Source organism: Oryctolagus cuniculus, chromosome 7 (assembly GCF_051225735.1).
Source record: "Oryctolagus cuniculus isolate XC-2025 breed Fujian yellow rabbit chromosome 7, ASM5122573v1, whole genome shotgun sequence".
Classification (NCBI taxonomy): Eukaryota; Metazoa; Chordata; class Mammalia; order Lagomorpha; family Leporidae; genus Oryctolagus; species Oryctolagus cuniculus.
This window is the reverse complement of record NC_142873.1, coordinates 103330305-103357971: the sequence shown is the minus strand read 5'-3', so window position 1 is coordinate 103357971 and position 27667 is coordinate 103330305. Positions and strand designations below refer to the sequence as shown.

General features: G+C 35.2%; 1 protein-coding gene across 7 annotated transcripts in view; it reads left to right on the top strand.

The window, feature by feature from the left end:
* LRRC7 (leucine rich repeat containing 7) overlaps nucleotides 1-27667 on the top strand; it is a 589098-nt gene that overhangs the window by 97297 nt on the left and 464134 nt on the right. For 5 of the 7 annotated variants that reach the window (XM_051857612.3, XM_089337199.1, XM_051857607.3 and 2 more), the window contains exon 2: nucleotides 24555-24652. Coding sequence is in view for 5 of the 7 variants with exons in the window: in XM_089337199.1 (XP_089193325.1) it covers nucleotides 24555-24652 (98 nt within the window). In the remaining 2 variants the exon portion in view is untranslated. Of the gene's footprint in view, nucleotides 1-23202; nucleotides 23327-24554; nucleotides 24653-27667 lie in introns of those variants that run through there. The other 2 variants (XM_089337197.1, XM_089337198.1) reach the window with 2 other exon arrangements.

Sequence of the window (27667 nt, the reverse complement as noted above, 5' to 3'; positions counted from 1 at the left end):
GAATAAAATTGAACCCTTACACCATAGACAAAAATTAACTCAAAATAGATAAAAGACCTAAATGTAAGATTTGAACTATGAAACCCTAAACAGAGACATTGGAGAAAACATTTGACTTTGATTTTGGCAATGATTTCTTGGATATGACATCAAAAGTAGGGGCAACAAAATCAAAAATAGAAAAATAGTATTAAATCAATATGAAATGTTCTGCACATCAAAAGAAGCAATCAACAGAGTAAGAACACAAGGAGAAGGAGAGGAAATATTTTCCTGCTAAATATCTGATAAGGGGTTAATATTCAAAATATATTATAAATGCCTACAACTAAATAGCAAAAAATACATAAATTATCCAATTAAAAAATGGGTCAAGATTTGAATTGACATTTCTGCAAAGAAGACATAAAAAAGCTGCTTGATTGCAATAATCATCAGAGGAATGCAAATCAAAACCTGTGAGATATCAGCTCATCCTACTTAGGATGGCCCGTAGCAAAAAAAAAAAAAAATTAAACAGGAAATAACAAGTGTTGACAAGCATGTGGAGAAATTGGAACCTACTTCCGTAAAAAGCACTATGAAGCTTTCTCAAAATATTAAAAATAGAATTCTAATATAACCCATCAATTCCACTTCTGGATATTTACTCAAAACTTTAAAAATCTTGATTTTTGAAGAGAGCTATTTAGACTTGCAAGTTCATTGCAGCATTATTCACAATAGCCAGAAGGTAGAAAAATCTTGAATGTCCATTAACAAGTAAACAGATAACAAAGCTATGATATATACATCAATTCTATCACTAAGCCATAAAAAGGAAGGAATACTGTCGCATGTGACAACATGGACGAACCTTCTTTTTAAAAGATTTACTTACTTGAGAGTTATAGAGGAGAGAGAGAGAGATATCTTTCATCTGCTGTTTCACTCTCCAAATGGCTGCAATAGTCAGGGCTGGACCAGGCCGAAGCCAGGAAACACAGGTTTCACCTGGGTCTCCACAAAGCTGATAACCACCAATAGTCCTAAACAGAAGAGACACACATTATCTTTCTGTGAACAAGTGAAAGAAAAGTTGAGACGATAGTGAATGTGGCAAATTGCCTGGTATTTATTCCTCATTAATAAGTGATAAATTGTTTTAATAGCAAATTGGCTACACCCTGAGAAATGAAATTAAGTTAAAATATGAAATTTTGGAGCAGATGTTTCCTAGCAGTTAAGTAGCCAGCATCCTACATTAGAATGCAGATGATTCTCTCCCTCTCTCTCTCTCTCTCTCTTTTCTTTCTCATTCTCCTTCCATCTTTCTTTCAATAGAATATAAACAAATAGATAAAATATACATTTTGATGATATACTGTGGAAATTACCCATGTCAGATGTGTTGGTCAGTTTCTCAGATAGATTGACTTCAACTTGGTATACTATTGCTGTTCATCATTATTGATGTTTTCTTCTAAGATAATGCAGGATTCTATATCTCGTAGCTAAATGGTCTCATCTAGCATGTAAGCAAATTAATCCCTAGAGCAAGTTAGGTATTTGGAGATAACTATGTACTTGCTCAGCTTTCTATGATAAATTACTATTTTATAAATAATTAATGAGTGGTAATAAAAAATACATACACTTGAATTCATTTACTACTAAGACATTTGCATAAGTTATGGATTATACCCAAGTGCTAGCAATATACATCACCCCAAACCGTCTCAAGCCAGAGTGTGTTTTATTTCTGTATACTTATATCTGCTATATGATTTAGGGGCCTGTGAGGGCTTTCAGAGATGCCACCAAAAACTCCATAACTTGTAGCTTTCTGCCACGCAGTTTGGCTTTTATCCACCTGGTATTTTCTGTATGTTACATTTACAACCTCTACCAATATATCCATATTATAAGCAGCAAGAAGGAGCATGGCAGGAGACAAAGAGAAGCTGAGCCTGACCCATTTAAGGAGTTTTCCCAGAAATTCATATTGACTTTTGCTAATAGCATTTTAACCTGGATCAGGTTCTATTGCTACTCCTAGATTCACAGAAGATTGAGAAATAAAAATTTTAACATTTAGGCACATTATTACCTTGGGAAAAATTGGAGTTCAATTAGTAAAGAAGGAAAGAATGTATATAAGGCAGCTACTTGGGTCTTTCAGAGCATTATGGTACTTGGATAAAAATACATGGACATTGACTTGCATATTAATTGATTTAAAACATCTATCCTTTATTTTGTAAATTAAATATACTGGGATTATCTCACACTACATGTAAATAAGTTAAACTATAGTTTGTACCTAACATTAATACTTTCTGAATTAGAATAGAAATCGAGATTAGTGCTTCATAGTAACAGCTTTCCAGATAACTAATCCTATGAACTACCAAAATTCTCAGTTACTTTTAATGGTGTTTGACAAGTAAATGACACTAATTATTTGCAAAGAAATAGTAAGTGGCTAGTCAAGTTTTGAAATTTTATCTATGAACATTACTCTAGGGATTACTAAAAATTAGTTTCTTCAATTTATGAAATGGATATTAGCTGCCAGGTAGCTCTACTGGCTTTTGTAATGATAGTGATCTATATAAAAGCATGAATAAAAATTAAAGTGTTTAAATAATGTAAGCAAGGCCTGATAAACTATGCTGCAAATAGAAAATATTTAACCTTTTTTACTTGAGTTTATAGCACTAAGGCAGGCTAATGCTCTTTGGAACAATGTAGTAATTGATTCAGGTTACGTATTTGGCATGGTAACTGTGTTGACTACCATATTTCCAATTAACACTACTTCTGAAATACACCTAAACTTAAGGTGTATTTACAGCTCTTATGTTTTCCAGACTTGTGCTGGTTTCTGTTTATTTAACATTCATCAAATTGAATACTGACTGTCTGAGCCACTTTGATAGATATTGATATTATAATAGTAGTGAATGTGGTTCAGTTTCTGCACTCAAGGAGTTGATGGTATGATCTAGTGAATGCCAGTGGTAACCTATGACTGCCAGGATCTACAGTTCTAGAGTTAATCATTACATTGCATTCTGAGTGAAAGATACCTCACCTATGTTATAATGAGAAGGTTCTGGGTTGAACATCTGTGTATTATAGCATTTACTTTCCCACCGTAATTGGAAAATTAGATTTTTTTCCAATAGACATATACTATCTCATAATGTCATTTTGAGGATTAAATAAGATAACATATAGGCATCATATATGCACAATACATTTCAGTTCAAAAAGAGATGTTTTCCCATTCACTTGGGTAAGTGTGCGGACTCCAGAGTCTTACGGCCTGAATTCAAATTACAGCTCCACTGCTTTCTAACTGTACGTGACTTTGAGAAGAGATTTCCAGTCCTGTGAAATGCCTACCACATGTGGTTACTGAAGTTACTAAAGTATTTAATTCATGAAATAATCTAATCATACACTCTGAATAAATTTGGGTGCGCGGGCCCAGCTACTCAGGAGGCTGAGGCTGGGGGATCGCGTGAGTCCAGGAGTTCTGGGCTGTTGTGTGCTATGCCGATCAGGTGTCTGCACTAAGTTCGGCATCAGTATGGTGACTTCCTGGGAGCGGGGGACCACCAGGTTGCCTAAGGATGGGTGAACCAGCCCAGGTTGGAGACGGAGCAGGTCAAATTTTGATTATTAACATTAATTTAAATGGAATTATTAAATTTAGTGTCCATTTTATCAGATAGTATTTAATACATGTTTTTCTAAGCATTTTATGCATCTTTCCGTGCATTTATTAGTAAAATATAGTAAATGTAATTGAAAATTCCATTTATTTTTAAATATCATTGTTTAAATATTCATATTATACTACAGTAAAATTAGAACACATTTATTGAGTGTTTACTGGGCACTAACTAATCCTGTGAATATTTTATGCATATACTTAAAGAAATCATGTACTTCTCAGAACAAAGTTTGCCACTGTGGGATTTAGAGGTTTTATTTTTGAATTGTTATTTTCTTCCTTGCATAGTCTTAGCTATAATTTAGATGTGAGGATTCTCAATAACTGGATACAAGATAAGTAACATGAATAGATTCAGTACTTTGTGTGTAGACAAAAAGGATTGACCAATGAAATACTTAAAGAAAACCCAGATATGGAAAATCATTTAAAATCAATATAAAATCCCAAAGTTATGGGAGAGATTAAGAGTTAAGCTTTTGTATTAAAGCAGGATTTTTATTTTAAATCTTATCCTGTATTCACACTATAGAGTCAATCGCTCTCCTATTTCAATCTAAAATTAAAAAGATGAGCTCAGAACAGTGTTCTTTGTCTTGGCAGTATCCGGTAAGAAAATTTTTGTTAATGAAATAGTCAATTAAGCTTTTTCACAAAAGCCTAGTAGATATGCAAATTGTATCTTACTTTTTAGGACTACCATAACAAAACACCATGGACTGGGTGACTTAAGAAACACAAAGTATTTTTTCTCACAGTTCTTGAGTGAAGAAATCCAAGATAATGTATAGCAGGTTGGGTTTCTTCTGAGGCCTCTCTCTGGCTTGCACTGTAGCCTTGAATACTATTTCCTCTGTTTACTTCCATACTCCTGGTATCTCTTTTGTCCAAACTTCCTCTGCTTATAAGTACACCAATGAAATTGGGTTACAGCCTCTCCCAACATCCTGATTTAACTTAATCTCCACTTTAGAATCCTTATCTCAATATAAAGCCAAATTCTGAGTCATTGGGGATGAGAAGTACAATTTCAACATAAGGATTTTGCAGAACTTTTCATCCACATCCCCTGATTACCAGCACTGTGGCTTAGCGAGTAAAGCCACCTCCTGCAATGCCAGCCAACATCCCATATGGGCAACGGTTTGAGTCCTGGCTGCTCCACTTCCGATCCAGCTATCTTCTATGGCCTAGGAAAACACTACAAAATGGCCCAAGTTCTTGGGGCTCCTGCACCCGTGTGGAAGACCTGGAGAAGCTCCTGGTTCCTGGCTTTGAATTGGTGTTGCTCTGGCCATTGTGGCCATCTGGACAGTCAACCAGCAGATGGAAGACTTCTCTCTGCCTCTTCCTCTGCCTCTGTATAATTCTGCCTTTCAAATAAATTAATTAAAAAAAAAAAAGAATAGCATTAATACAAAGCAAGCAGTAGTATGAAATGTGATGTCTTTCAAGACTTTATGATCAAGAACTTACTTTTTTTATTTAAGATTTATTTATTTATTTGAAAGGCAGGGCTAGAGAGAGAGAGCGACCGAGCACTTTATCCGTTAGTTCACTTCCCAAATGGCCACAACAACCAGAGATGAGCTGATCTGAAGCCAGTAACCAGGAGTTTCTTCCAGGTATACAGGGGCCCAAGCACTTGGGCCATCTTCCACTGCTTTCCCAGGCCATAGCAAGAGAGCCGGATTGAAAGTGGAGCAGCCGGGACTTGAATAGGTGCCCATTTGGGATGCTAGTACTGCAGGCGGCAGCTTTGTGGACTATGCTTCAGTGCCAGCTCCAAGAACCTACTCATTTTAACATATACATAAGGCAACATATTTAGTACAAAGACTGATAAAAGCTTCAGGAATAAGAGATATTTCAGCTTATACCGTTAAATTGATATATAATATCTTATTGTATCTATTTTTCTAATGTTCTAACTTACCTATGCATACACTGCAAGCCAGTGTAGAAAATTTACTTTTAGGTTTAAGAATTATATCATGCAGTGTTAGCTAACATGACTTCTATTCAAAACTAGCAAAATGGCTGCTGTTTGATGATTTTTAGAGTCTTCTTTGTAAAATAGTACTGGTAAAAGGAGAAGAAAATAAATTTTTGTGTAAAGGAAAACATTCAAGAAACAAGTGTTTATTTGCAGTCATTTAGATTTCAGTTATATGAGTATTCATAATGTGTATTGGTTATTAGCATTTATTTTGTGATCAGTGTTCTTTGATGTGCATTGTGGTGCTTATCATTATGGTGCTGCCAAGAACATAGCCCTCAAGTTCAATTCATTGTGTAAATCTTCTGATTGAGCAACAAACATCCAAATACATCCACCTGCATTTACAATAGAATTTTCATTCATTTAGTATTCACCCAGATACTATTTTTGAATGCCTACTATGCATTAGAAACAGTACTTTTTTCTTTACATCATTTGCCTAAGGAAGGATTTATATATCTAACCATCACCTCAGCTTACCAAATTGATGAATAATGCCAGTCTTCACCAATAATAGCTTCTTCCCAATATCATGCAATTTGCACGTCCCCAAAGATTTTGCAGAGCAATGATCTGTTTTTAATGATTGGAATGTGATTGTATTAGAATAATATTGGTAAATTTATTATTATCATCATTTTATAAGAAAAAACTTTTTTATAGTAAAAACACAGTTTAAGGAAAACTCCAGAATACTATTAATTACACTTAATATAGCCTATAGTCCAAACTTTGGAAACCACTTATCTAGGAAACAGAACAGAGGGAAAGGAAAAACAGTAAATTCCAGGGATACTAATAAAGATACACGAATAGAATAATGCATTCTTTCTCACCATGTTAGTGATTTTCTAATTAAAACATTAAAGTCACTAGGTAATATTTCCAAAAATGGCATTTAGCTTAATATATTTTAGACAAATGGTAAATAATATTCATTTTAAAAATTTTGAAGTCATCTACTTTTTGGCTTTATTCTCTTACCAAGACTCCTAGATTATTTAGCATAATTTTTAATACAAACATATTTCTCACAGTAAAAAAACAGCATTTCAAAAGAATATTTTATTAGAGATTATCTTAGGTCCTCAAGTCTGGTTAAATATTGACACATTTCTATAACATTAATAATAGTAAAAATAAATTTAGTGAAAATATAAAAGAAAGCATCAGGAAATAACCAACTTAAACCTTTACTACATTTCAGTTACTTAAAACATGGAAGAAAAGGAAAGAAGGAAAGGACAGAACAAGATATGATTATGTTATGAAAGTCCACAGTCAGTTATGAAATGCCAGTTAAATACTCATATTATGTCTCTGTGTGTACTGCTAGTTTATGACCTAAATTCCCAGTGACCTAATTTTTCACCACCGCTTCTGTGTTACTAATAGTGATAAATCTTCCTTAAATATTATTACTCTATGATTAATCTGAAAGACTAAAAGCACAATAACATTTTAAAGCATAATGATTAATCAAGAACATTATAATTCTTTATGACAATAATTTATTAGAATTTCATCTTTTTTTGAAGAAATATTTATTTATTTATTAGAAAGAGTTACAGAGAGAGAGAGAGAGAGAGAGAGAATCTTTAATCTGCTAGTTCACTCTCCAAATGGCAGCAATAGCTGGGGCTGGGCCAGGCCAAAGCGAGGAGTCAGGAGCTTCCTCTGGATCTCCCATGTGGGTTCAGGGGCCCAAGCACTTGGGACAACTTCTGTTGCCTTCTCAGGGATAATTAACAGGGGGCTGTATCAGAAGTGGAGCAGCCAGGTCTCGAACCGGTGCCCATATATGATGTCAGCATCCCTGGTGTCAGCTTTACCTGCTTTGTCACAACACCTGCACTGCACTATCCTTTTATAGATGATTTTGTGTAACAAGAATTCTTTCAGAATAGTATATACAATCTGATATGAAATCAAATTGGAAAGTTACCTAGATTCTATAAATGAAAGTATTGTAAAGCTCTCCAGTGCTCCCTTTTACAGGTTGTTTGCATCTGAACATCTGTAAGTAAAATGCACACAGAGTATTTTTTCCTTGATGCATCTGCTACATAAAAATATTATAAAAGGTGATACTGCATTATTTCACCACAAGATGCTATTGATTTTTCTGGGTCTGCACAGAAAATGGATAGGATAAAAGGACAGAGAAAGTTAGCAAAAGGAAACTGGAGGGGTCATGCAGATGGATTTTCTTTCTATTTAACAATCTTGTCTGGGATTAGTGCTGTTAAAATAACCGGATTTTGTGATGTTATCATTCTCACTGTTCATTTATTTTGGAATCTTCAGCAGTGTCACAACCTGACTTATCCTTTGTGCTGTTATCAGACATTTCTGCCCAATGGAATAAATTCCTTTAATTTATTAATATTGAAAATGATAAGAAACTATTGTTTAAAATATGTAAACTGTCTTATTGTCCTTCATAGCAGTGTTTTTTTAACTCATCACCTTTATATTATTAAAATGGAGATTTAATGGCTCTGAATTGAGCCTAGGGAAATAATGTAAATTCTTAGTAATATTATTGCAATATAATACAAAACAACCAGTGTTAATAGAGGATTTGGGAGTCAATGAAATGTGAATCTTATCTTTCCGAAATCCTACCTATGATATTGCTGGTATCCTACTTACATACTTAGCATTTGAATACAATGTTAATGTTTTTAAAATTTTATGTTAGCTTTTTTTTCCCTTCAAAATATATATTGTCATAGCAACTGAATTTAACTTTAAAAAAAAAACTTCCATTATTGTTAGCATGAAGTACTAAATATCCTGAAAGTGTCTTCCCATGAAAACAACTAAAAAGTCTGAATGCAATGTAAATTAAATTCTTCATTTTCTTTATTTTTTGAGATAATGTATTTTTATTTTACATCATAATCAAAGGCAATGTCCCTGCTAAATAAAGAGTTCAACAAATAGAAAAGTAAAAAGGCCATATAGTCCAGGAAATTTAGCAAGGGCTATCAACAATAATCAAATGCAAAGATGTTCAACTTCACTCATATGAAGTTTAAAATAGTCACAAAAATCATTAAATTGATGGAACTATATAATTCTTATCAATTTTTTGACTAAGATTTTTTTTTAAATTGACATAATACTGGCAGCAAAATTGATACACACAGGCATTACTTTTTTAATTTTAGCTTCCAAAAATAAGGGAAAACATGTGGTATTTGTCTTTCTGTGTATGGCTAATTTCACAGAACATGATGTCCCCCAGTTCCAACCATTTTGTTGCAAATTATGGACACCTTGGTTGATTCTACATTTAGGCTGCTGTGAACAGTGCTGTTACAAACATGGTTGAGCAGGTATCTCTGACACAATGAGTTCTTGTCTTTGGGGCATATACCCCGTAGTGAGACTGCCTGATCATAAGGCAGGCCTATTTTTAATTTTTAAAGAAATTTCCATGCTGTTTTTCATAGTGGTTGCACTAATTTGCATTCCACAACAGTGTATAACAATTCCACTTTCTCCATATCCTCGCCAGCATTTGTTGCTCTCCGTCTTTTGGATAATAGCCATTCTGGCAGGAGTGAGGTGATATTGTGTTTTTGATTTGCATTTCCCTAGTGGCTAGTGCTATTGAACATTTTTTCATATATATGTTAGTCATTAATTAAGTTTCTTTAACTGAGTTTCTTCATCGGCTAGAAAATGAGGAAATAACCAAAAGCTAAATCAAGGTGAAACCCCTAGAAGGTAGGTAAAAAGTCAATTTTACCTTAAAAACATCTGCCAAATCCTTAGGGATCTTGAGCTCCCATTTTAGTGGCTATAAGTAGCCCTGCAGTCAGAAAATAAAACTTAGATATTCTTTGGAGTAAAACACATCCCCAAGAATCCTCAAAAATACTGTCTAATGCCGGTGCCGCGGCTCACTAGGCTAATCCTCCGCCTAGCGGACCCAGCACACCGGGTTCTAGTCCTGGTCAGGGCGCTGGATTCTGTCCCGGTTGCCCCCTTCCAGGCCAGCCCTCTGCTGTGGCCCGAGAGTGCAGTGGAGGATGGCCCAAGTGCTTGGGCCCTGCACCCCATGGGAGACCAGGAGAAGCGCCTGGCTCCTGCTATCGGATCAGCGCGGTGCGCCGGCAGCAGCGCGCCAGCCGCGGCGGCCATTGGAGGGTGAACCATCAGCAAAGGAAGACCTTTCTCTCTGTCTCTCTCTCTCACTGTCCACTCTGCCTGTCAAAAAAAAAAAAAAATACTGTCTAAGAAATATAAATTCATTATATAAATTCAAAATCACACAAAGAAACCCAGAATAATCATATCACAAATTTTCAGATAGTGGAGTTTTCCAAAATACATGCATCTCAAAAAATAAGGAAAGGCTATTTGGGAAAAGAGCAAGGATCTATAAAAGTATATAATATCTAGGTAAATTTTTACAAATAGAATAGGCAGAATTAGACACCTGTAAAGTATGAGGATGCATCCTGAGGTTAACAAAAACAGGAAGCCATTTTCACCCCTATGTTCAAAGGAGTATGGAGAAGGAGAGGTTACTAGAAACTGGAGAGAGCTGCAATTGTAGCGATAGCAAAGGGTCATCCAGGAGTAATTGCAAACTGATAGAAGAATGCGGCTTACTGACCCACAGCCTATTAAGGGGTTACGTGGGAAAATAAATTCTGCTACCTTTCTCCTTCCGTACTCTAATGTCCTGCTGCTAATCTTCATTGGACATGTACTGCTGGAAACCAGAGGCAAGGGAATTTTGTTGATTCATGACATAGGGATTACCCTACCAGAATACAGGGCAAAATGGAGACTGGAGGAACAATAGGGATTAAAAGAGAATTCCCAGCACAGGAGATGAAGTGTCAATGAGAATAGGGAGAAAAGGGCAGAAGACAGAGTTTTGAAACGAAAAGCAAAGATAATCAATGGAAAAATTAATGATATTTCAGAATTGCTGAATGTAATTCATCTGAGATCCAAAAACTAAACTCAGTATAGAAAGAAACTCAAAAATAGATAATATCATAGTGAAACTGAAGAACACCAAAGACAAAAGATTTTAAAAATTAGCCAAAGAGGAAAAAAAATTCATCTTCCAAGAAAGGAAAGTCATGTTAATATAGTCATACTTTGTAGATGTTTCAAATTTAACTCTGGATCACTATAATAAAGCAAATACATCAATAAAATGAAGTACAAGGACTTTTTGATTTCCCACTGCATATAAGTTACGGTTATACCATACCATAGTCTATTAACTGTTCAGTGCAATCATGTCTACAGAAATATCATGCTTTAATTTTAAAAAATTAATTTCTAAAAAGTGCCAGTGGTCATCTGACTGCAGTGAATTTTAATCTTTTTGCTGACAGGGGATCTTGCATTGATATGGGTGTCTGCTGACTGATCAGACTAGTAGCTATTGAAGGTTGGCAATTTCTTAAAATACGACAACAATGAAAATTGCTTCCTCAGTGCACTTTTCTTTGCATAGAAGATTTCTCAATAGCAGGTGATGCTGTTTGATTGAGTTTTACCCACTAAAGATCTCTTTCAAAATTGGAGTAAAGCCTCTGAAACCATAATGCTGCTTTATCAACTTGCTTGATACTGCATTATAAATCCATATTTGTCATTTCAATAATGTTCACAGAATCTTTACCAAGTGATTGCATCTCAAGAAATCACATTCCTTCCTTAATCATCCATAAGATGCAGCACCTCACCTTTTGAAGTTTTTATATGAGATTATAGCAATTCAATTTAGTCGCATCTTCAGGTTCTACTTCCTATTCTAGTTCTCTTGCTATCTCTACCACATCTGCATTTACTTCCTTCACTGAGGTTTTGAACCCCTTAGAGTCATCCATGAGGTATGAAATAAACTTTTCTTTTTTTTTTAAACTTTTATTTAATGAATATAAATTTCCAAAGTACAGCTTATGGATTACAATGACTTCCCCCCTCCATAATGTCCCTCCCACCCACAACCCTCCCCTTTCCCGCTCCCTCCTCCCTTCCATTCACATCAAGATTCATTTTCAATTCTCTTTATATACAGAAGATCAGTGTAGCATATATTAAGCAAAGATTTCAACAGTTTGCTCCCACACAGAAACATAAAGTGAAAAATACTGTTTGAGTACTAGTTATAGCATTAAATCACAATGTACAGCACATTAAGGACAGAGATCCTACATGAGGAGTAAGTGCACAGTGACTCCTGTTGTTGACTTAACAAATTGACACTCTTGTTTATGGCCTCAGTAATCACCCTAGGCTCTTGTCATGAGTTGCCAAGGCTATGGAAGCCTTTTGAGTTCACTGTCTCTGATAATTTTTAGACAAGGCCATGGTCAAAGTGGAAGTTCTTTTCTCCCTTCAGAGAAAGATACCTCCTTCTTTGATGACCTGTTCTTTCCACTGGGATCTCACTTGCAGAGATCTTTCATTTAGGTTTGTTTTTTTTTGTTTTGTTTTTGTTTTTTTGTTTGTTTGTTTTTTTGTTTTTTGCCAGAGTGTTTTGGCTTTCCATGCCTGAAATACTCTCATGGGCTTTTCAGCCAGATCCGCGTGCCTGATTCTGAGGCCAGAGTGCTGTTTAGGACATTTTCCATTCTATGGGTCTGCTGTGAATCTTGCTTCCCGTGTTGGATCATTCTCTCCCTTTTTGATTCTATCAGCTAGTATTTGCAGACACTATTCTTGTTTATGTGCTCCCTTTGGTTCTTAGTCCTATCATTATGATCAATTGTGAACAGAAATCGATCACCGGTACTAGTGAGATGGCATTGGTACATGCCACCTTGATGGGATTGAATTGGAATCCCCTGGTATGTTTCTAACTCTACCGTTTGAGGTAAGTCAGCTTGAGCATGTCCCAAATTGCACATCTCTTCCCTCTCTTATTCCCACTCTTATATTTAACAGCAATCACTTTTCAGTTAAGTTTCAATACTTGAGAATAATTGTGTATTGATTACAGTAAGAGATATGAAATAAACTTTTCCCAAATACCTGTTAATGTTGATATTTGCCATTGAATCATGAATGTTCTCACTGGCATCTTCCATGGTGAATTTTCTCCATAAGGTTTAATTTGCTTTGCCAAGATCCACCATAGAATGGCAGCTTTAGCTTTTAAAAAATGTATTTTTTAAATAAGCACTTAGAAGTTAAAATTGTTCCTTGATCCATGGGCTACAGAATAGATATGATGATAGTAGGTGTGAAGACAACAGTAATTTCATGGTATACTTCTATCAGACTTCTTGCATTGTCAGTGAGCAGTAGTATTTCTAAATAAATCAGTTTTTCAGAGCAGTTGGTCTCAACAGTGACTTAAAATATTTTCTGAAATGTGTTATAAACAGATGTGCTCTCATCCAAGGTATATTGCTCCATATATAGAGCACAGGCAGAGTAAAATTTGTGTAATTCTTAAGGACTCTAGGATTTTCAGAAGAAGAATGAGCATTGGCTTCACCTTAAAGTCATCAGGTGCATTAGCTCCTAACAAGTCAGTCAATCGTTAAACCTCTAAAGCCAGGCTTTGACTTCTCTCATGCTTATGTAAGTCCTAGGTGGCTGCTTTTTCCAATAGAAGACAGTTTTGTCTACAATGAATATCGTGCTTATTGTAAACACCTCCATCAGTTATCTTAGGTAGAACTTCTGGATAATTTGCTGAAGCTTCTACATCAGCACTTGCTGCTTCAACTTAGACTTTTTTTTAAAGGAAATCACATCTTTTTAATTTTAATTTTAATTAGTTTTAACAGATTCAATGTGATTTATAGATACAATCCTGTGACCCTACAATTTTGTTAAGGAAAAGCAAAAAGGTTTCTTTAATGCTCCCAGAACTGGAACAGACTTAAACGATACCCATGTGAGGATTCCAGCCTTCTCTCTCTTTTTTTTTTTTATTTATATATTATTTGACAGAGTTAGACAGTGAGGGAGAGAGACAGAAAGGTCTTCCTTCCATTGATTCACCCCCAAAATGGCCACTATGGCCAGAGCTATGCTGATCCGAAGCCAGGAGCCAGGTGCTTCTTCCTGGTCTCCCATATGGGTGCAGGGGCCCAAGCACCTGGGCCATCCTCCAGTGCCTTCCCGGGCCACAGCAGAGAGCTGGACTGGAAGAGGAGCAACCGGGACTAGAACCTGGCGCCCATATGGGATGCTGGCGCCACAGGCAGAGGATTAACCAAGTGAGCCATGGTGCCAGCCCCAGCCTTATTTTCAAATAGGAACATAACTGTGTTTGTTCCTGAAACTCATCTTCCTAAGTGAATTGGTCATGTTGATTCTTCTTTCCCAAGTAAAAGATACAGCATGTTCCATTTTCTTATCTTAGTTAAAAAAAAAAAGATTAAAAGTATTTTATGCATTTAAAAGTCCTAAAATTACAGATACACTTGTGGTCATGGTGTTTTCTTTTTCTCATCAATGAGTCACAGCCATTAAACACTACTGACTTGATTAACATAACAGTTCATTTACTTTTTAAAAAATGCTGAGTGTTTCTTGCTCTTAGTGGTCAGCACTAAAGGCAAAATCTAGAGAATTCACCAGAGAACACTGTGGCAGCACTCAAAAAGTTCTTAGTGTCTTAAAACCATTGGTTCATGGGCCACAGCTATTGTTTAAGCAATTTATTAAGCATAAGAATGAAAGAAAAGTAGACCGAAGGTATAATTCCAGGAAAGCACCTGGCCTTTACATCCTAGAGTTATAAACAATGTGATGTAACTTACATATTCTAGATTATCATATGTGTTTACATGATTTAAATTAATGACATTTATTCATATTCAGCTATTCTCCCCAGTTCACATAGAGAAAGGAATGCATGCTTTCCTTGCAAAATCACTATTTTTTTTTGATGCATGTATTTTCTTGCATCAAAACAGCTATGGTATATGACGGTTTTACCTTCTTTGAGATATAATAAGGCTCCAAGGAAAAGTGAAATAATCTGGGCATGAGAAGAGCAGTTTTTGGCCAGTTGTGTTCAGGTAGTAAGATGAGCAGGAACCAGAAAGTATGAATTGAGTCTGGCTTTGTTGTTGACCTTAGTTTCTTCATCTTCAAAAGACTAAGGTCACAGATTATTTATGAAGATAAATATTGCACATCAGTATGTTTTAAGGCCATTTATCCATTTTAGTGCTGTATAGAGCATAAATGTATTTAATTCATTCGTTTATTTAAAAATACATACTTAATCTCTAGCATATTCAGTGGATTATGCTAGGTCATATAGAATGATACAACTTCTGCCAAAATCCAGGGTAAGAAGATACGGGTGTAAGAACCCATGATAAAACAGAGATTCCAAGAATAATTGAGAAGGTAGGCGAAATCATAAAAGGCTGTTTTAGAGGAGAGACTATTCAGTGTATTGACAGCATCATCTCATCTCATAAAGAACACCACTGAAAAGCATGAAATCCCTATATTCATACACCTGTCTTCTTAGGGTCAAAATAGGTGAGGAAAGAATGGATAATAGGAACCAAACTTTGCCTGTAACTCCATTAAATTTTATTGATTTATAGGTATCCACGTATTATATGACTGAGAATTTCAAATATTCATGGAAAATGGAATTAAAATATAAAAATAAGACATTTATATTATCTACAGTATAGTTCAGATGAAGTCATGTTTTATCTCCAATAGAGTTCTTTGAAGAAATTCTTTAGACTCTTGAACCCATTTATTTATAATTTACTTTGAAAATTCTGGTCTTCTTTGTACCTGATTTAAACACAGTAGTTCTGGCACCCATTGAGCAGAAAGTTTGCTTAACTTTAGTTTTTCAGTCAAAATTGGGTAAGCTGAACCAACTAGGATGTCTGAGGTGCTGGCTACTGTTTCTTCTGATAGTCATCAGTCCTCTCAACAGAATGCAAACAAGATTAATTTTTCCAAGCAAATTTATATGAATGATTGACCAGTATGTGTTTAATCTTTAACATCTTTTCAATCCTTGTTAAAACAAGTTATCCAATTATAAACTGCTAATTTCTTTTGGGCATTACTACCATGAACTTTTTGTAAAACATTAGTGATTTCACCATTTTTCCACCCAAGATTCACCACAAATTTGCTGTTTGTTCTTGCTTCAATTTTACTGGAATTCATGTTGCTCTGACAAGGTTTCTTTTCAAATTTGTCCTTGTCTTTTCAAACTAGATTCTGGTCAGACATGTCAAAAGAAGTTAGTCAAGTTTATTTTGGTGCAGAAAAATTTTTAAATCCATGCACAGTTTTTCTTATAACAGACATTTTTCATGGATGTTTTAAAGACACCTCATATATCAACCTATTCTAAATATAAAATTTTAAAATAAACACTTTTCATATGACATTAAATTTTTGAAAAATGGGTAGTTCATGTGCAATTTTTATGTTTTTTATTTTTTAACTTAAAAATTAAAGTTTTTTTCTAACTCTCTATTTTATTTTTTTAAAGGAATTTATTAATACATTAAGTTTGTAGGGTACAGAAAATGTGATAATTACTACAACACAATTATCATGTTAATGTAATATTCATATAAAGAGAACAGATTCAATGTAGTTCCTAGATATAATTCTGATTCTTAGGAAGTAGGCAGGCATACAGACTAAAACTGATTAGGTTTGTGAGCTGGAAGACCATGCCTTCGCCATGCTCCTGTGTGACCTCACGCCCTGATACCTTCACCATGCCCCTGTGTGACCTCATGCCCCTACCTGGCCACACCTGGGTGCCCACCAGCCAATCAGTTTAATTAACCACTCCCCTTTGGAAGTGGGTTAAAAGCCTAGGACACAGTGTGTCCAGGCTTCTCTCTTTGCCCTGGTCTCTTGCCAGTAGGGAGCTTACTGTAGCCCTGCACCTCCAGGGCACGTGGCCTTTGGGTTACCTGCCCTAGGCTTCCCATGGCTGGTCGCTGGTCCTCCATATGAACCCAGATTTACCTCTCTCTCTCTTAGATAATGCTTTCACTCTTCTGTGCATCTTTCTCACTAAATAAAGGCTTAAAATGTACCATGCTGCCTCATTTATGGGTGCCGGTATTTAGAATTCTTCTTTAAATATCAGGCAAGAACCCTCTCGAGCTTATTAATATTAGGGATTTGTTAATAAGCATATGGTGATATTTTATGGCACCCCAAATTCCGGTAGCATATGTGGCATCTTGGATGGCACCTCTGGGGAACTTTAAAGGGCCACATTTTTTGTATAGATTTTAGGGGGTCATCTCCGATTTCACTTACATCGTTCTTCCCCCCTTCCTGTCCTTCCTTTTTTCCTCTTCTTTTGAATTTTTGAGATATTTTTAATTTACCTTGTAGTCAAAGGCTTAAAACTCCACTAAATAATAAATAGTTTAACAAGTAAAAAATAAAAAGATTATAGTTTAGTGGGTTATACATAAAAGCTATCAAGTAAAAATCAAGTAAAAGCTATAATCAAGTAAAAGATGTCTATTTCACTCATATACAATAAATTTTAAAGTAATCACATCATAAACTGAGTGTTAGTAATCTTACTAAAGTAACATTTATATGTTTCTGTATTGTCATTATAAATCTTATCTTGCATAATTAAGTTGGTTAACCATTAGGTCCTTTTAAAAAATTCTTACCATTCTTTAATATTTAAGTTTTTATATTGCCAGCTCTCTTTTTTTTTCCCTTGGAAGTAAAATAAAAATCTTTTGAAAATTTTGAATATAGTGACCTGCTTTTATTATGCTTTTGTTACACCTTTGCCATCTTTAGGAAAATTAATTTGTTTTTGTATAATGTTTCTAGTAATTTATTGTTAATTTATGTAATTTATTAGCTTTTTAAATAATTCTGAGTTTAATGAACTTGATTGGTGTTCCTTTTTATAGGCAATGGAAAAGATTTTGTAAAGACCAGCACTAAGGGAAGCTTGATATTCCTTGTGCTGGCTCAATGTTAATAATATACTTTCATAAGTATTTGTGATTTATGACAATATTATTTTGTGCATGAGTAAAAGAATAATTTTTAAGTAGGAAGGAAGAAAATCAGTTTAAGAAAACTAAAATTGTGTGAATAGTATTCTTCCTGAATAACTCAGCAGCTTGATTTCACCCCTAATTTTTATGCATGTTCTTGTGGTTAGTTTCATAGATTTTTCATGGATTTTTTTTTTTTTACTGTAAGATCTATAGAGTAAATTCCATTCACATTCCAGTTCTGATTTGTTTTTTATAGAATAGAATCTAGATTTTTCAAGAGCTCCTTAATGATACTCACCCATTTTAAGTTCTATTTCATTGAAAAGGAAATGGTAAATACTATACTATCATGTTTCCTATTTATTTCTCTAAATGTATAGTGAAGTAAAAATGTGTTTCTCCTTTCTGAAATGATTTCTAATCCTTGTTTTTGTGGTAAATCATTGCTAATTTTACAAATCAGGAATTCTTACTCTTTTCCAACTTGATGACTTCACCTGTCTTTCTGTTCTGTTAAGTATTTCAGTCTCAATCTAAGCAGGTAGGTTAAGATGTGGTTTCTTTTTAAAATCATCTTGCTGCTTAACTTCAGTTTGTCCTTTTTAGTGGTCGACTCAAGATATTTGGCTAAGATAATTGGGTATTGATTATTTTTGCAGTGTTATTTGCAGTTCAAATTGGATATTTACAAGCACTTGAGGGACTCTTCTCAATGATCATTGTGTGCTTAATGTGCATGCTTTCAGCAAAGTCCTAGTCTGGGGTGTGACTCACTGTTTTTCAGCCTGGACTTTCTTAAAAAAAAAAAAAAAAGCCAACACCCCACTGATAAAGCAATGCATTTTCCTCTGCTTCTTCAATTTCTTCCTACTTTTCTTGAATTCATAGCAAATAAGGGAATCTAGAACCCTGGAAAGGTCACTTGAATTTAGGGCTTTTTGAAGATGGATGATCACAGCTTGCTGTTTCTACATTCTTCCCTTTCCTGAACAGGACAGAACAAATTACTGATTATTATTTCCAACAATAATATAGCAATTCTATTCTTCCTTTTCTATACACATGCACTGACACTACTTTCAATTTTAATCTGTATTTCTTATCTTTCTAAGAATTATTTCCATCAAGTGTTTATAAGGGTGGGGAACCTTTATTCTGCCAAGGGACATTTGGGTATTTTTAACATCATTCACCAGGCCATAAAAAATTATCAACTTAAAAGTTATACTGCTCTAGATTTATTGAAATTTGAGTCCTGCCTGTGGTTGCCTTAGCGGGTCCAGACCACATGATTTTGTGGGTCTTAAGTGGCCTACTGGCTGGATGAATCCATCCTTCATAGACTAACAGAAACATTTGCACTAGCCATATTCTCAGTAGGAGCTTCTAGACGTGTTACATTATCTCATATATTAATCACATGTGGTTATTGAAAATGAAATTTAAATAATTAAAATTCCATAAAAATTTTAAAATCACAAGTTTAGTTTCTCAGTCACAGTAACCATGTTTCAAGTTCTCAAAAGTTGTAGATGGGTGGCAGATACTCTATTGGACAGAACAGAACTTAAAAATTTTCGTCATTGAAGCCAATTGTATTTCATAGCTTACATTGTAGTTCATAGCTCCAGAATCAGACAAATATGGATTTAAATCCTAATTTTTGTATCCTCTGTGTGATCCTAAACAAGTCACTTCACATCTCTGGAGGTTTGGGATAACCATGGATAATACCAAGAATATGCATACAGATAACCTCGCGTAGGACCTGGAAAATAACAAGTATTTTTAATGTACTTACACCAATAGTGTAATTCAAACTTACAAGACTCTCCTGTCTTCAAATGATTGAGTCACTCTTCATCATTCTCTATCCCCTGTATATTCATTTCAACCAGATTTTCATACAAGCTTCACATTCTTCATTTAATAGCCACACAAGTATACCAGAACACCAATCTAGATCAATCTAAATTTGTTCTCTGATTCAGCTGAGTCTGCCAAGATTTCTTGATGAAATCCTTTCACTACTGAGATTTTAGTATTAAAAATGAGCAACTTTCAGGCACCTTTAATTGACCTTCAGGCTGCTTGGCAAACCTTTGATTGTACCTCCTTATCTACTCTTTTCATTTTATTAGTGCCAATCTAAACTATGGTCTCCTCACCTACCTCTGTAGACAACTTTATTACATAAATGAATACAAACATTGAACTTGCCTCCTATACATTTCCAGTATATTTTTTAAAATTTGTATTGGTTTTCAAAGGCCAGTATATGGACAAGTGTACAACTAACACTTATTTCATTTGAGAGAGAGAGAGAGAAATCAATCCCATCTGCTAGTTCATTCCCCAAATGCCCACCACTGGGGCTGAGCCAGACTGAAGTCAGAAGTTTGAGTGGCAGCGACTCAACCTCCTGAGCCATCACCTGCTACCTCCCACAGTTTGCATTAGCAGGAAGCTGGAATTGGGAGCAGAGAAAGATTAAAATGCAGGCACTCCGATATGGTATGCAAGCATCCCAGGCAGCAGCATAGCCACTAGGAGGCTGGCTTCTTTAAAAAAGTCTGATTAAAGTTAAAAAAAATATACATCAATCAGGACTTTACCTCATTCTATTGAAAGAAAACATTTAGTGCTGAGAATGAACGTCTGGAATTGTTAACAGCTTTTCAGGTGATTTTGAGACCTAGCTAAATTTTGCTCACACCCTCTGATTGCTGGTTCATGCTGTTTGATATTCATCTGGCTGCCCTTATTTCTTCCCAGCAGTTGAACATGTAGGCTGCACTTTGCAGACTCTTCAATGAGTTGTTAGAGCATCTGTCTTGCCTGTGGTCATCACACTTAATCTCTCCTTGCTGGAACTGTTAATACTCCCACTGGTGGCTTGCCAACCTTGAGAACAGCCAGGACAGCTCTGTTGCAGTATTCTGGCTGTGCTCCAAGTTTTCATTCTTGATCATTTTGTCTGACCATTGAATGCAAACTGTAGATCATAGATGACAGTGGTGGAAAAATTCAAGTAGACAGAAGTGTAATCTCAAGAACATGGAAGTCCCAAAATTATATAATAATTTGGTTATGAGCATTGCATCCTAAGGGTGTTTTGCTATGGACACAACATTTAGAATTTCAAAAAATAAAAGGAATTTTAATGTTTATCTTGTTTTTATTAGTATATAATTGTTACAATTTATAGTGAATTTCTTTGGGTCCAAGTTTTTTTTGGCAGTTTTCAAAAATGTAAAATGTCATTGATGGAAGCCATGACAATAGCAAAATAATAAAAAACCCATATTTACATACAATTACATATAAAAATGTGTATATTGGTATCATATTATATTTATATATCTTATACATGTAACATTTACATATAAATGTATATTAATATATTAAAATCATGGTTAGAAAGAATTTTATACTAATTAAATTTGCAGGACATAGTAGCTTCTCAGGTATTTTGTCTTCTAGTAGAATTCTAAATAACTGTGGGCTCATGGAGATAATCAATTAAGTAGCAACTGGAAGGGGTGGGTGTTCAGCTTAGCACTTAAGACACCTGCATTTCTTATCACAGCGCCTGGGTTAATACTGGCTCTGCTCCGGATTCCAGCTTGCACGAAAGCACATGCTGGGAAGCAGCAGGTAATGGATCAGCTGACTGGGTCTCTGCCATTCAAGTGAGAGACCTAAACTGAGTTTTTGGCTCCCAACTTCAGCCTGCCCCAGCCCCAGCTTTTGCAGGCATTTGGGTTGAGAACCAGCAGATGCAAGTTACCTCTCTCACACATTCTCTCGCTCTACCTTTCAGATAAATAAAAATAAATATTTACCTTTCAAAACATGAAGCAACTAGAAAGTTATCAAAAGTCAGAGAAGATTGAATAAGCCTGGGTTGAGCCTTTTACTTCCTGTGTGGCCATGAGTACTGAGCATTTGTGAGCCTTAATTTGCTTATCTTTAAAATGTTCTTTGAGACGGTTGTTCAAAGAATAAATGAAATAAATGGTAAAGGGTAATGTGACATTATAAAGTGTTTTCATTTTGCTAAGCCAAAGGTCACTATAAAATTTTGAAATATCCTCTAAATTCTCTAAGGAACAGTAAAATAGTATTTTATTTAATTCAAAAGGTTTAAGACCTACTTTTATCCATTTTAGTATCCTTGGATTGGATTACTGATTATCATTAGCAATTCTTTAAACTTCATTGATAAAAATGAAATAGTTTGTTATTATCATCCCTGAAAATTGATGATTCATATACAGGAATGTATTGTGCTTCTCTAATAACCAGACATTTGTTTAGCGAGAAGTTTTTACTTAATAGTCCTGTCCATCTTCTTTATGGAACAAAGATTAAATTTTATATTTTTCCTAACATATTGGACATTTAAAATACTAGTATGTGGTTACATTTTTATTTGTGGTAATTATGATCACTAATAGTTACATTTGCTGAGCTCTTGGACAGAATATAAAGCATATGGGGCTGGTGCTGTGGCATAGCAGGTAAAGCCACCACCTGCAGTGCCGGCAACTCATATGGGTGCTGGTTCAAGTCCCAGCTGCTCCACTTCCGATCCAGCTCTCTTGCTGTGGCCTTGGAAAGCAGTGGAAGATGGCCCAAGTGCTTGGGCCACTGCACTCTCATGGGAGACCCAGAGGAAGCTCCTGGCTCCTGGCTTTGGATCAGCTCAACTCTGATCGTTGCGCCTTTTGGGGAGTGAACTAGCAGATGGAAGATCTCTCTGTGTCTCTGTCTCTCTCTAGCTCTGCCTTTCAAATAAATAAATCTTTTAAAAATTTACAACACAATTTTCTATAGATATTTGCATTTTCAAGCTATATTTACTGCTTTTTGAGCTTGTAAGCATTAATAAACAATTATAAGTTCCCTTAAATTGTCATTGTTTTAATCCCTCATGTACATTACATTTTTTTAAAGCACCAATGATAGGTTCTCATTACAATAACATTAGGTAACCATCCCAGTACGAAGTTTTTACATCTTGTATTTCATACCATTTTAAATTCTACTTTTATGGGATTATCCTTTAGCAATTTTCTCTCCAGACACCAGAAACACAATCTTTTGTGCCACTAATCTTAGGACACCTTCCACCATGATACCCTAAACAACCATGCTGTATTCAATGGAATACATGCTAGGAACCAGAACAATTATCCAGACAAGTGTTATCCCTGCTTTAGCCAAATCTGTATTGTCAAAATGATAAATAAATGCCATGATTTTGTTGTGAATTTTTAAATCTCAAAAATTCAATAGCTTTTTTTGCGTTATATAAATCAGTAGAATGTGCCGTTGATGGTTAAAACATTAACCACAGAAAACATACTGCTAAAGATTTTCATTCAAGTTTGTGCTTGGTTACTTTATTGTTATCTCTGGTTAAAAGAATAATTTCCCTAGTATCTGATAGAGTTTATATAGCCACTTTTTTTTTTCAGGAAGCCACCATTATTAGAATTAGAAACCCCTTCTCAGCCAGAGCTTAAAAAGAAGCAGCAATTCTACTCTTGAAAATTGGTTTTTGGAGTGTTGGTTAAAAGCTGTGTTCTTCCTTTCTAAAGGGTGAGCTTATTCTTTATACATGTGTTTATTTTGCAAGTAATTACTGTTCAGTTAATAGGTCCCTATTTCAGCCAGCTTGGGCTTTACAGTGAAGTACAATGGACTGTGCGGAAAAGTAGCAGACAGTTGTTGCTTATGTTCTGAAGGTTGTGACGTCTAAGACCCTGTGCTGGCCGATTTGGCTCCTTGTGGAGGCTCCCTTTCTGTCTTGCATTTAACTTCCTTCCTGCTGAGTCCTCACGTGGAGAATAGCGTGAGCTCTGGTCTTTCTCCTTCTTATAAGGACACTAATCCCATCCTGAGGGATCCCATCCTCATGATTTCCTCCTAACCTAATTCCTTTCCAAGGTGTCACCTTCAAATTCCTCCGCAGTGGAAGGCTTCAGTATATGAATTTGAGGATGACACAAGCATTTAGTCCACAACAGTTTCTAATTGGAGAATGCTCTTGAGTTTTGCTTAAATGGGGTTTTTAAAATTTAAATTTGGAATGTTTTGGAAAAGTCAAGCTCTCTCCAATGAACCATAGTCTCTGTTACTCCCTGTCATATTTTATTTTCTTTTTTAAGATTTGTTTATTCCAGGGGCCAGTGTTGTGGTATAGCTGGTAAAGCTGCTCCCTGCAGTGCCGGCATCCCACATGGACGCCAGTTTTAGTTGTGGCTGCTTGACTTCCAATCCAGCTCTCTGCTATAGCCTGGGAAAACAGTACAAGATGGCCCAAGTGCTTGGGCCCCTGCATGCATGAAGGAGACCCAGAAGAAGCTCCTGGCTCCTGGCTTCAGATCAGCACAGCTCCAGCCGTTGCAGCCATCTGGGGAGTGAACCAGTGGATGGAAGACCTCTCTCTCTCTCTCTTTCTGCCTCTGCCTCTCTGTAATTCTGCCTTTCAAATAAATGAATAAATCTTTTTTTTTTAAGATATATTCATTTGAAAGCCAGAGTAATAGAAAACAAAGGAGAGACAGAGAGAAAGAGAAAGATTTTTCATCTTCTGGTTCACTCCCAAACCGCATGCAATAACCAGGCTGAGCCAGTCCCAAACCAGGATTCCAAGCTTGATCTGACACCCACTCCTGTCATTTTACTCCTTGTCCGATAATCCTAATGGCGATATCTGTCAAACTTTTGTAGGTACTTGAATTTGTGACCCCATATTTAGACCATTTAACTTGATGACTTCATCAAGGTTTTTGTTTTAAAGTACTCTTTTCATTTTGTTTTACAGGATGGAGAACCTAATAAGGGGAAGAAATCCCCCCCAATATCAGAGAAGTCCCTGTAAGGAGGTTCGTGCAGCACTTCGGAAGAGGCCTGAGGAGGAGTGTAAGTATGTTTAATAGGGTTAACTGTGTTCTAGTGAGCTTTGGGTGAGTAGCATAGTGAACTGAAAGTGTTAACATGTACATGTTTAGTCAAACAATAGAGATATTCAATAAATGTGTTTAATTCAGCTGGTTTTTAGAAGTAAATTAATTTATATTGCCTGAATGTGAGTGTTTAGAACACTTTTTTTTTTACAGAAGATTCTACTTGTACTTCCAGATGCTGTAAAGATATTTGGGTTCTATGTTCAAATGAGATGAGAAACTTGGCTACACAATTCACCACATGGTGTGTGTGTGTATATTAATAGTTCTAAGAAGGCCTGAAATAAAGAAACTTTTGAAATGTGTTTAAAATCAAGATTTTCCATTTGACCACAATGCTCCTTTAGCATTTTTTCAGACAGAGGACTCCTGTAAACTATTTTATTAGACTATAGAATAGTTATCTGGGTAAAATTTGTACTTGTCTTTCAAATTGAAACACTTGATTTAAACAAATTTAAGAGTCTTGAAACGTGGATGTGATGTATCTGACCATAAATTTGTTTTAGTTCATCCTTAAATTACTATATGTGAGAATATATAATTTTCTGTAAACACTGTATTTGCATATTCATAGTCTGTGACATTGTAGATTTTTGGAAACTTTTAATATTCACACTGTATAAGAGGAATTGCAATACTAACTTTCCTCATAGTGTTTGCATCTGATTATTTTCAGAGAACTAAATCACAATCCATTATGACAAAAATTTATCTTAATTTTGTCCATCAATAGGAATTTATTTTTTTTTTTAAGGATAAGCCTAATTTAATAGGTTCACTGAACTATATGGTTTACTGGATGTTTAAGATTATATTGATATTTTAAATTAGTTCAAGTACACAGTTCTGGGTAAAGACAAAATACATTATATCTGGGTACACTCATGGCAAGCAAAGTGTATTCATTTTGTTCTGTGTTATTGTAAAGTCGATAGATACCCTTAAGTTATAACATCTATGCCATTTCAACATAATATTAGCCTTCTTTTAATTAGTATCTCTATATCCTCCAAAACTGAAACAATATCCAATTAAAACTAAAATTTGAAAATGAATACAAAGTTAATGGGGTTTTAAACCAAAAACCATTATAAGTCACAAATGCATGAAAAAAGGTATCTTCTTTCATTGGGTTCATTGGAAACTCTGTGGTTTCTCCTCTATGCTGGTTTAGCACAATCACCTTGGTTTCTGTTATAGTTTTACAGATTTTATTTTACAACTTAGAAAGGATTTTGGGGGACTATATTTGCAGGTGGTTACAAAATAGTGGCTATTTAAAATAAACAAAGTGACTTTTCAGACTTTTATTAGTGAGTTGTTCTAGGCCAAGGATTGGCCAATATGGTTTATTGATAAAATCCATCCTGATGCCTATTTCTAAAAATAAGGTTTTATAACATGGCTGTTATAGTTCACTTTATATTGCTATTAAAGAATACTTGAGACTGGGTAGTCTATAAGGGGAACACCCTTATTATGGTTAAGAATTCTAGAGGTTGAAAAGTTCAAGATTGAGCAGCTTCATCTGCTAAGGGTTGGTGTTGCTTCTTCCATGGTGCAAAGCACAAAGGTAGGTAGATGCATTTGGAAGTGAGAACACAGAGGGGTGAACTTTCTCTAATCCAGTCCTGTGAGAGCAAGAACCCACTCCCATAAAAAAGGCATTAATCCATTTATAAGAGATCCCCAACTCATGAACCAAACACCCCTCTTAGACTCCACTGCCCAGCACTACTATAGTGAATAATTAAAATTCCAGTACAGGAACTTTTAGGGACATCCTCAAACCACAGAAATAGTAATCACTTATTTAGGCATTGCATACAAATGCCTTTGTACTGAGTAGAGACTTTGTGATAGAAATCACACAGCCCACAAAGCCAGAATTATTTACCTAGTACCTTATGGACAAAGATTTCTGAATTCTGATCGGAGCAACTGCTTCTCATAATGTAGTCTCCAGATCACCAGTAGCAGTCCCTGGAAACTTAGAAATGCAAATTCTTGGGCTGCAATGCGCAAATATTGAATCAATAACTCTTAGAACAGGACCCTACAGGGGATTTTGATGCAAATGCAAGTTTGAAAACCACAAGCATACATCATAGGAGTTGCTGCAGAATGATACTAAATCATCTTCTCTACAAAAGACTAACAATAGGCATATTCCATAGTCAAGTCTTATTGTTGTCTAATGTAAGGTAAATACATTAAAGTAATAATATGTACCTAGTAGTGTACATAATGTAATGGTTACTTATGTTACTAGCTTTCATTAATTGAAACACAAAATCTCCACAATTTTATTCTCTTCCTGAGCGGTAGTCATTATCCCATGTTAGTATAATAAGCACTACTCCTTTCCCTCTTACAGACCAATGTGAATTCCCTGAGGAGAAAACCCACTATGTATTCCATAATGGAAGCAACATAGCATGGTAGTTAGCACTATTAACTCTAGAGACACATAAAAGACTTTATGCTCTAATGTGACATTTAATGTGACCAGCTGCAGGACCATGGACATTCATTTTTTTCGTAAAAGACTCGAGACTATCTTATCAATTTCTTTTGAGAATTAGGAAGATTTTTTTAAGTATTTGGTACACATTTTAGTCAATTTTAGGTAAGATGTCTCTGGTATACCATACAAAATCAGTTAAATGAGATATACCCATATAAATATTTTGGAATCATCAGCTTTTTGAGAAGCAAGAACTCTGTTTTGTTTACTACTACATAAACAAGTCATAGCAGTATTGCTGACACTGAGGAGGTATTTATAAATATTTCATAATGAATGAGAAATGAGTGAAGGAGTTAATTACTTCAAAATTGAAATTATACCATAATAATCTGATAGAGGAGAATGGAAGAGAAAGGAAAGGAGGATGAATGGGAAGGATAAAAGGTCAAATTTCCAAATCTGCAACAGATTAAATAGATTCACCTTTCCTTGCTGTTC